Source organism: Nematolebias whitei, chromosome 17, assembly GCF_014905685.2.
Source record: "Nematolebias whitei isolate Nwh7 chromosome 17, NemWhi1, whole genome shotgun sequence".
NCBI classification, from domain to species: domain Eukaryota; kingdom Metazoa; phylum Chordata; class Actinopteri; order Cyprinodontiformes; family Rivulidae; genus Nematolebias; species Nematolebias whitei.
In genome coordinates, this window is record NC_056514.1 from 9,665,190 (window position 1) to 9,676,926 (window position 11,737).

Sequence of the window (11,737 nt, forward strand, 5' to 3'; positions counted from 1 at the left end):
TAGGTCTAGATTGACATAAAAGCATTAAAATAATAATTTCTATATCAACAAGGTAGTAGGATTTATTATTTTCTTGCTACTGCTGTTTATGACTTGAAAACTGGGAGTAATCTACATTTATTACTACTGTTGTCATATTTGTTTATAGCTAAGCAATCAAGACAAATAATAGTCTTAATAAAAAAAAGCAAAGTATTTTTAACATTTACAATTACAAGTTAAGTCTGCAGAACTCAAATGTACAAACTTTTACATTATCTATCTTACTTACTTAATTTCTAACATATAAAGATTCTGTTCAGTTTTCCAATCCATAAAAAAAATATTTTACAGCATTTAGATTTTAAAACACACATAAATAAAAATATTTTAATTTTATCCATTTAGATTAATGTTTAAAAATAATTCAGTGACAGAGGGTTTTATTTAAAGCATCCTCAAACCTCACACATGAATAAAAGCTTAAAATGCATAAGTCAAATACAACTGACACTAATGTTACTTTGATTGCAGCAGGTCATCAAAGTGCAGATTACCCCTTAACAATATTATATAAATTTATAATATCCAATGAAGTACACTTGAAAATGTATTAAGGCATAGCAATGAACAAACAAATAATAATTTTATTGTACTTCTTTTCAGTAAATCGCAGAGTCACACATTGGACAGCTTTGTGCAAAGCGCACCAGGATGTTCAGTTCTGCAAGCAGCAGACTTCACCAACAGCATTTTAAATATGATCATCACGGACATGCGGCCGCTGTCTGTGGTGGAAGCTGAAGGCTTCCAGAAAATGATCTCAACCTTCAATCCAAATTACGTCTTTCCCTCCAGATCCTACTTTATAAAAATGGTGGAGAAAAAGTATGAAGAAATCACAGACAAGCTGAAAAACACACTGAAAGAGACTGACAGCATTGCTCTCACAACCGACATTTGGACAAGTGTTGCCACAGAGGCATATCTTGGGGTGACCTGCCACTTTCTTGGGGAGGACTGGAAAATGGAGTCCCACAGCCTGACAACAATGCCGCTTGAAGAAAGACACACAGCAGCAAATATTGCAGAGTGGCCTGAGGATGTGCCTTGTGCACCAAAAATGTAAATGACAATAGAAACTTTGATCCTTGAAAACGCACAAGTGGATTTTGTTATACCTCAGACATTCAAGTTGAATTTATAAAGAGCAGTGTTTACTGTTTTTGCTTTAATTTGTTTTCTATTTCATGTTAATGTACTTTTTTCACTTCTCTCTTCTGTTTTTACATTTTAGAAGAAAAAAAAAGTTTTGCTACACTTCAGAGAAATGGAGGTTCAACATGTTATTACATTTTAAAATAAAATATTTTAAAATGAGGAATTAAATGGATTATTTACTTAATGTTCTTTTTCATGTATTTAAATGAGTGGTTACTGCAGAACCTGACAAATTTTGTTTTCGATTACTCGAATAATCGCAAGAATATTCTATAGATTCCTCGATTACTAAAATATTCGTTTACAACAGCCCTAGTGCTAATGATCCATTGTTAGGCTGATGGTCCTTCTTGAGCATGTGATCAGCTGGTTTTGGTTGTCAGCAGCAAAACTTGTTGATCCACTCTGAGAAGAGACTAAGAGACTTTAAGAGACTGAGCTGAATACAGCACCTCAGACTGAGGAAGTCTCTTGGATGAGAGACGAAACGTTTCTACATTTTTTTGTTGTTGTTTTGCTTTGTTTAGTTTTTTGAATGTCCAGAGGACCAGATTTAACTTTTTTAGATTTTTCTACCTGGATTATTGAGCATGCATCAGGATGCCTTGAAGGAAAATCACTAACTGAAATACAGTACTGTAAAATAATAACTTGTTTTTTTGTTTATTACTTCAGCACATGTACAATAGAAAAGTTATGTGGAAGAAAAAATAACTGGACAAAATAAACCAGTAGTAAAGTGGTTTATTTCACTAATGTCATCCTCTGTGTGTGTGTGCATGCGTGCGTGTGCATTTTTGTTTCAGGTTACCTCGTAGGGACAAATTTTACAAAAAATCATGCACTGTGGGAACCAGCTGCTCTTTATGGGAACCAAAGCCAGGTCCCCATACGGAGAAGTCTCGTTGGGGGGTAAGGGGATAGGTTTAGGACTAAGGTGTGAATTGTGGATGGGTTAGGCTGTAGAAAATGAATGAAAGTCCCCAAAAAGTATGTTTACAAGAACGTGCTTGCGTGTGTTTGTGTGTGTACTTATACTGTTAAAAAGGTGCTGATTCTTTTTTACTTTTGTTCACAAGGTAACTTTGTACACGCTGGAAACATCCTCGCAACTCAGAGGCAATTGAGATTTCACCCTGGAGCTCACGTGAGTTACAGAAATTTTGTGTTTAACGTCGAACTTTAAAAAATATATATATATCTTCACATCAACACAACACGTCACCATTTCTGGAATTGTTTACATCCGCATGGAGACACTGCAGTAACGTTGCCTGGCCTGGGCGTGGCGTTCTAACAATGCTTTAAATATTCATCAAAAACAGGAAACAAGACGTGGAACATGCTCATGAACCTCGCACGCTGGGTCACAACTAGACTATTTATTTCCATGTATTGAGTCCTCAGGCCCAATAAATCAGTGCATATGAAATGTTGCATTTAATTTTCTTATTTAATGTTTTTATTTAAAACTTGTATTTTTATGTAATTTTTAAAATCTTTTACTAATTTTGAATGTTACCCAGAACAACTAGTCCGGTACCAAATTTTTATGCTTTCACCAAAGTGTTGTGGTCTTTCAGACATTAATGTTGGTAACAGCTGCATAATGACACGTTTGTGAAAACCTCGTGGTTTAACTGCAGAGCTCAGAGCTGTTCCTGTGCTCGCCTCTTTCTATAAATCCTTCCAGAGCAACATGTACCTATCAAGTCTCACCGAGTTGGAACAAAGTTTGGACAGTCTGAAGAAGAAAAGTTTTACGTGTCACACCTGAAAAACAAAATGTTCACACTTTGCCTACAAAAATAAAAGCATTCAACTGTCCTAACTGGTTCATTTAGACTCTATCGAGTTCCTAAGTACTAACAGTACAAACCCAACAAAGTCCATGCTCAATAACAGTACACATTCTGCACAGAACTTCAGAAGTTGTTTTCAACATAACATCCACTTTCATTATATGTCATTGGTGACTTTTGTCCTGTTTCTCCCCATCCCCTCTCCTTGTCCTGAAGGTGGGCATGGGTTCCAACAACACACTCTACGCTTTGGAGGACGGGCATGTCAAGTTCACTAAGGAGGTCTACATCCCACCACCTCGCAGCCCTGAGGTCTTCCGCATCATCTGCAAGCTGCCCAGAAGAGCTGTGCTCTACAAGACGTTCATCAGCGTGCTGCCCATCAAACAGGACGGCAAATTCAAACTGGTGGAAATGGTCTGAAAGATCACCAAGATGTGGTCTGAAGCCAGACTGCTGCTGTCAGATCTGAGTGAAGGCAAACACATGACCCCCTGCCTCTGACTGCACTTCCCTTCAGTCCTCATTTTCACTTATGACCCCCCCCCCCCCCACGCCATTGTTAGTTGGAGTTTTAATAAAGTTTTGTTTCATTTGAGTTAAATTCTCTTTCATATCAGCAGTTTGAGGACTTTATTTCATACTGTCCCAGTTAAAACAAAGCTGTTGGTCAGGAAAATGTCCAGTAGCTGCTTCACACAGGAAGTCCCATCATATGAAACTGTTTATTATTTTATTTTAAAGTTTGCTGCATGAACATTTTTACATTGAACAAGTTTGATTTGTTCCCTGAGGTGCCTCTGCCATTAGTGGTCATCATACTGGTTTTGTTCTGGTTCATATTAAGATTTATTTCACAACTCATTTAGTCATTCTGCCACAAATCTGTCATGATGGCTTCGTATTAAAAGGTCACCATTAGAGGCCCAGTTTGGTGTTAAACCAATTTTGTTTGTGTTTTGTGGGGAGCTGGATTTTCTGTTAAACTCTTGGCCTTAAGATGTTATTTGCTGCAATATGTGGCCAGACAGGTTTCTTTTTTTTCTGCTTTGAAAATGTGCAATGGTAAAGATGTCCTGCAGATGTCACAATAATTCTTCCAGTGCCTTATCAGATATGAACTGGGAGCCTCAGTCAGAAACAATATCACCGTGGTGCTGAAAAACTGTTGAACCATCAGCTGAGAGGTATCCAAGGCTGAAGGTAACTAGGTAAAGAGATTAAATGGGCAGCTTTAGAAAATTTGTCAATTACAGTTAATATAACATCATAACCTTCAGAGACCAGTGATTGAAGTCCAGGGCGAGGTGAGACCACTGCTGCCTCGGAATAGGTAGAGTGGTAATAGTCCGGGGGTGTTGATTGTTGCTCTTATTGCATGCACATGTAGGGCAGGCTGCAACAAACTACTATCATCAGTCATGGCAGGCCAACAGAAATATCTCGACAAACAAGAATTATTATCCATTAACCCCAAGTTGACATGGAAATTTAGGAGTGTGAACCCATGCAAGAACTTTTTACATTTAATGGCCTTGGGGACGAACGCGCTTCCTGGTGGGCCAGTACCGGGGTCAGGCACTCATTGTTGAACTTCTCTAATTTCTTTTTCAATTCCCCAAGTCATGACCCCAATGATACATGATGGATACTTTCAGCCATCTTGTTCTGGTTGAAGATGGAGAACTGGTGGGACAGAGCATCCGGCTTGATCTAACAAAGTTAAGTTGGGTCCTCTTGGATAATTTTTTTTTAATTGTTGAAACGTTTCGTCTTTTATCCAAATGGCTTGTTCTTGTGTCACTCTTTCAGGGATGAAGATATTCACATCCTGGATAGAGAGGAACGATGGTTTGAGAGAGGAGTAAAGGAGGCCATCTTTGTGAAAAGAAACCATCATTAAACGGGTGGAGGCCTCCGTGTTCAACTGTCCCCCTCTTACAATGCTGTTATTGCTAGTATCACTTAGCCTCCTGTGAATAGTAAACAGCCATCAGTGTGCTAATGATCCATTGTTAGGCTGATGGTCCTTCTTGATCACGTGAGCAGCTGGTTTTGGTTGTCAGCAGCAAACTGGTTGATCCACTACGATAAGGTGCTATTTATAAGACTGAGCTGAATACAGCACCTCAGACTGAGGAAATCTTTCGGATGAACGACAAAACATTTCTACATTTTTTGTTTTGTTTTTTGAATGTCCAGAGGAGCAGACTTGACTTTTTTAGATTTTTCTACCTGGATTACTGAGCATGCATCAGTATATTTTGAACCACTTTGGCCAGGGTTGCCTCAAACTAGTTGGGAGAGTTTGAGAAAACAGCAAGGAAGAGGGCAGACTACAGGAACCATCTGCGATTCAACCTCAGATGTAGACAAAGTGGCATCATTCCCAAGAGCCTGGAACTGAAATCTTCTGTCAGCGGGCACCGGGCAAGCAAGATCCTTCAGAAGGCACAGATCCAGCTGCTGAATGAATGGGTGAGACAGATGAATTTTACTATTGAGGCCTTGAAGGCCAAAGAAGAGCACATTAAACAAAAACTAATGTGCCTAGACAGGGCCGGAGTGGAACTCATTTTCAGTCCTGGAGTTTCAGCCTCAAAGTGGCCCACTTTAGATCACAACCTATTATTATTAAAATCATGTAATTATAAGTTTACATCTGGGGCGATTCTAGAACCTGCCCTTTAGGGGCGCTTTTAGCCCCCAGTGCTAACAATGGCTCTTGGCTTGAACAATGTAGTGACCATTGGTGTCAGAAGCTTTTTTAAATGTGATTGGGGTGGAGAGGCTCACTGGTGGTGGTGTTGGGGGGGGGGGTCCTCCCCCAGAAAATATAAAATAAAGTAGATGCCATTTCCTGCATTCTGGTGTATTTTAACAGGTTATTTAACATCTAGTGTTACCTACACAAGTAAACACTTCATTCAATAACTATTTTAGAGTTAATGGCACAACAAGAAGTAGCCTGACCAACAGCTCTCCTTGTGTGAATAGAGTACACTCCACTTTTCTCGTGCATCCTAGCCACAGTCTAAGAAACATACCGTAGTGTAGCTTAAGTTAACTTTTAGGAAAAAAAAATCACTAATCAATATGAAACAATAACAATAATCACTCCTTCTTACCAATGGCCTAGCATAAAGCAATATGATTATCATCCATCATGTTTATTATGTAGTGAACTAGGCCTCCGACAACAATCTGTCTCTGAAGACCTTCAGGGGACAGGAACTGTTATTTCATTGATTTGAATCCAGAAATACAAATTATCTCATCAAGAGACAATTTAATTTAATCCTGAATTAATCAATTGAAAGAACCCTCTTCTTTTTTATATTATCATTACTATTTTACAATATCTTGATAATCAAAAAGTGTGTTTAGTTCATACCATTTCTAAATGTTGAAGTGAACCACTCATTTAAATCAACTGTGAAACAGTATTAATGATTTTTAAACCTCATTAGACTTTGATAATACAGTTAAACGCCTATTTACGAAGTAAGTGTGCATTTAGTCTTCTGTCTGAATGAGGATTAGTGATGTCGGTCGAAAGTCAGAGACAAACAGAGACGAGTTATTAGAACGAAGTGTCTTGTTTTTAAAACTAGCAGACAGTAAATAACTTCAACTGGCACCTGCGTTTGTCTCACTTCGTCATAATATTTTCCTGTCTGGACTAACCGTTTTTTAAACATTCCTGCTGTCTCTTGACTTCTAATGACCCTCTTGGCATCACTAGAACCACCCCCCTGATGGTTGTTTCAACCAATCAGGAATTACCATGTAACAGGAAGTGGATACCCTTTAAAAGGAACACTTCTTGGAACTACTATTAAGTTCGGTCCTGAAGTGCAGTCCTGGAGTTCAGTGCTGGAACTCAGTCGGAGTCTTAAGTCTTAGGGCAAAGTCTTCAGTCTTAGTCTTCACGAGTCTTAGTCTTTTCCAGTCTTGCTGGAACTTTCGGTCAGAGATGAGACTCCCTTAAGCTGCGGATGGATGGGACCATGTGCCAAGGGGTCCCTCCATTTAGCGGAGTCACAGCTCGCATCGCTGTGCACTCAGCCCGAGCAGTAAATGCTCCACTTCTAAGGAAGCTTATTCGGTGGAACCGAGTACTTCGCATTTATTCTGATGACCCCCAGCTACTTTAACCGGAGATGCTGGAAAAGGAGCGTACTAATGGACTTCTGTTCCGGAGTGGAGGTATCCCCCATCTAAGGTAACAAAGTCGCTGCACGTCCTGAAGTGTACCGGGAAGCTGAGCTGGATGTCGGAGGAAGGGTGCAATGTTCTGGTTTCACACATAGCTTCCATCTAAACCTCCTTTTTAAATCTTAAATCTATTTCTCCTCTTTAACTTTTCTATTTGCCAGTAATCTAGATGCCTTCAGAGGTGAATCAGCCTCAATCAGTAATGTTCTGTTGTCTTGTTAGTAAAGCGTGCCAGTTTTATTAACCAGAAACAGATCAGCAAATCAATGTGTACATGTTTTGATGTTAAATTTTGATTCTGTTAAATAAATGACCGCATTTATTCTGATGAGTCAAAGATAAAATTGCGTCTCATGTCACTGATTAAACAATCCACTCACAGTTATCTCAGTCACATGGCAGAAATTTAACTCTAAAAAGAAAAGAATCCGTTGTAATTAACAATTAATATTCTTTGTGCTTGAACTAGCTTTAAGGATAATTAATTAGTAGTTTGTCCCCAGCAAAGCTGTCCTGACATACTACAATTAGTAGCTTAAAATATCTAATTAAAACTCCAGTAATGGGCTATGTCTACTGTAACCTTACCCAGTTGTAGGGTCAAGAGACAAACATGTAGCATTAACACATTATGAAAAACATTCAGGAATTGTTTCTATAAGAACATTATCAAATATTTTACATGAACGGTAAGATCGCTTCGCCCATGAGGAAATGTAACACAGGGTGAGCTAACCTTGGACAAACTAACAAACAAGATATCTGTAATGGTGGAGGTAGTGAAGCTCATGGTGTTACCTGAAGCATTTAGTGAGGCATTTCTGTCTTATCAGCCAAAATTAAGGCAAAGTGCATCACAGGGTGTTACGGGAACTGCACCATTCAGAGCCAGAAAGAACTACAGAGGGTGGTGCAAACAGCAAAGGACTTCACTGGTAGCAGTCGCCACACCAGCCAGGACATCTATCACAGCTGATGTCGGTGTAAAGCACACAGCATCATTAAGGACCACACCCACCCAGCACAAGGATTCTTCCATCCACTACTCTCAGGTAGACGATACAGGAGTCTGCCATCATGCATGAAAAGACTCAAAGGCTATAGGACAGTTATCCACAAGCTGTCAGATTACTGAACTCTCAATGAATAACACTAACTGTGCAATAATCTGTCACACAACCTGTGTAGTTTGTTAGTTATGTGCAGTGTACATCATGTGAATTTAAGCTTATATTACTACCTTGAAATACTTATTCATACAAATTCATCCTACTTGCACCATTATATTCTACCATGTTGTTTACTATTTTTTCTTTAGGACCTTGTAATTATTGTATTTGGTTTTTCACTTTTTGGCACTTTATGTTGTACCCTTATTGAGTGCTTTAGTATTTCTTGTTTGTTTGTTCATTGTTTTAGTGAGTCAAATCAGTTCTTCTCATCCTGAATATTTTATTATACTGTTAACCGTGTTAACCTGCATATGACAAATAAACATAACCTGAATTAAGCATTAACCTTTAATTTAACCATTAAGCGTACAATGTGTTCATGCGTGCACATCTGCTCACAGACTCATGTTCATGTTTGTGCTGATGTTCAATGTTTTATGTTATGAGTGCTTAGTGTATATTTAGTTGATGTTTTTCTTAGTTCATATCTTAGATGTTATTACTGTTTTTCTTGGACATTTTATTGTTGGATGTAACTGGGACCCCGTGTACATAATTTCGCTCCACCACATGTACCACATGAGGTGCGAATGACAATAAAGAAACTCTGACTCTGACTCTGACAATGTAATTATGACAGAAAATGGAGGATTTAATTCAATTCAATTCAAAAATACTTTATTAATCCCAAAGGGAAATAATTTGTTGTTGTAACTCGTCTTCCTCATTTCATTAAGAGATGTTATAGATACTATGGCTGTAGGTAGGAAGGATCTCTTGTAAAGGTCCATCCCACAGTGGATCCTAAGAAACTGGCTGCAGATGCCGTTCGATCCGTCCACCCAGACTCGTCTGGCCTCTCGGTTCCTCCGGGCTGTAGTACTGCCTGAATGCCGGGCAGAACTCCTCCCAGAGTGACGGCCACTCCTCCAAGCAGGCTGCCGAGCTCCTCGTCGCTGTGGACAGCCAACTGTAGGTGCCGAGGGACGATCCTGTCCTTCCGCTGTCTTGGGCCGTGTTTTCTGCTAGTTCCAGGTTCTCAGTGGTCAGGCACTCGAGCACAGCTGGCAGGTAGATGAGAATGCATCCACATAACATTCTTTTCAACTCATTTGAGAGTTGGGGCCATAGTTGAGATATTATTTGAGCTTTTGAGATGTTAATCAGCTGCTGTTGTAGAAAACTGCCTTGTTGCCATGGTTACGCATCATAACAAATGTCCAAAACCAAAAAAGTTTCAGTAAAAATCCTTCCGGCTGCACAGCATCCGATACCAGAGGAAACAATCATAAAAAAAAATGTGATTTACATCCAGAAAACCAGGAATTAAAGGTTCCAAAAGCAAAATCTCAGAATGAAAGTAACAGAGCTGCTCCAACATGCAGCCACCTTGAGGGGCGCAATTCTAGAACATTTATTTATTTATTTAGAACGTTCATTTACCTGCACTTACTTTGAAAAAAGGGGCAGATATAATAAGATTTTTTCTTCTTTCTGCTGCCTTTCATTTTAAATCTTTTGTATCTCTTTTTATATATTGTTATGGAATTGTTTTGTACTTTTTTAAAATGAATAAACTTTATACTTTCGTAGAGATGAACATGTGGTAGCTACTTCCTATTTATAACTTGTGATCAGCTGATGGGGTCAGTCCCCAGCTTTTTACATGTTTTCCAAACTCCATAAAATTTTTGAAAATGAATAAACTGTATCCCACCCTCTAAACTCTCAGGGTAACACGTGTTTGGATTAAATGTTCTCCACTGACACCGTTTAACCATTTTGTTCTGGTGATTTTTCACAATGACTGTAAAGCGTCCAGGCTGTAGCATCAGATCTGCACATAAGGGGCGTTTACCTTCGGGACAAATTGAGGTTACCGATTGGTCATTTGCTGACACGCCTACTATATTGATTTACAGGTCGTGCAGGGTTAGCCAACTTATAGAAAAAAAAGAAAAAAAACGAGAGCTGCTGCCCTGCGGTGGAGGCAGGGCGGCCCAGGAGCAGCGGTAGCGTGTTCTGGGTTTGTATGTTGTTAATAAAAAGTTCTAAAAAAAATTTAAAAACAGGCGGCCCTGCAGCCCACAAATCAGACCGGCCCACCGGGAAATCTCCAGACCCTCCCAATTGGCCACTCCAGGCCTGTGCCTAGATCAGACCACACTTTAGCAAGTGACGAACTGTACAGACCAGGCACACTTGGCACAGAATGTCAAGTTCAAGACTCAACAACAAAACAAGTTTAATTTGCTGATAACTCATCAACACCATCACAGTTCCAATCACAACACATTCATTTTAAGACACCGCTCTAGTAGACAGTTACATGCCAGGGAGACAGAAAAGTGGGTGAAGAATTTATCTGACTTCAGACCTTCAGCTCACCCAGCCGGAGACAGAGATTCTTGCCAGGGGACTGAACATTCTCTGGTATGAAAGATCATGGGCAGTACACATTCCTTTATGAAATGCCAGGCCTTTAATTGACATCTGATAATTTTTTGTCACACAGTACATTCCTGTTTTACATTTGATTGGTTGTACTGTTGAGATTTTCTTTGAGCTCCTGGATCAGCGATCTGATGGTGAATGTGTGACAATGCTAATTAAAAACCATGAGTTATAATGAAAGTAGGTTCATCACAGTGGAAGCATCAATAAATCGACATGTTAGGGCCGACCAGCCATGGGTTTAATCGGATGGAAGAATGGGTGTGGAGACTTGATGAGAACACAGCAGTGATCAGACTAATTGTTCTGTCAGTCTCTTATTAGCTCAACTACGACCGAACTGAGGGGCAGCAAAATATATCTTCACCAGCTGATCCTTCTTGTCTTATTGTAAAAACTTAGTGTGTCAGGTAACTGCAACAATACTCAAGCTTGTATTTTATAGTGATTTTTTAAAGTAATTTTTATTTATTAATTCACAATAAAGCCCTAATAATTACTAAAAGAATGCTAATCACCTTCTACTTTTATGCCAGAAATTTATACTAAAACTCTTTAGAAACTATTTTGAGATAAAGTTACAGGATCCATGTGTTTGTGGTATTTTAGTCTTGTGATTCTTGGGTTTTGTTTTCTCTGAATTTGTTACTTGTGTCTTCTGCTTTTCCAGTGTTTTCTCCACATTTTATAGTTCTGCTCACACACCTCCTACCGTCACCCGTTTCTCATGGTCTCCCCCAGGTGTTGTTTTTATCCGTCACAAGAGTAAGTTCAGTGTCGTGTTTCTTCCCTGACCATGGATTGTGCGTGTCAAAGCCCTCATGCACTGTCCTTTCGTGCCTCACTTAGCTGCAATTTTTTTTCCATGCAAGTTTTGCTGCTACATCAAAC

General features: G+C 39.2%; 1 protein-coding gene across 1 annotated transcript in view; it reads left to right on the forward strand.

The window, feature by feature from the left end:
- Nucleotides 1-3,921, forward strand: part of mrpl27 (mitochondrial ribosomal protein L27) — a 13,080-nt gene extending 9,159 nt beyond the window's left edge. Inside the window, exons 3-4 of the mRNA XM_037690696.1 lie at nucleotides 2,280-2,347; nucleotides 3,219-3,921. Of these exons, the coding sequence (XP_037546624.1) occupies nucleotides 2,280-2,347; nucleotides 3,219-3,425 (275 nt within the window). The 3' untranslated portion in view covers nucleotides 3,426-3,921. The remainder of the gene's footprint in view (nucleotides 1-2,279; nucleotides 2,348-3,218) is intronic.
- Nucleotides 3,922-11,737: the final 7,816 nt, after the last annotated feature.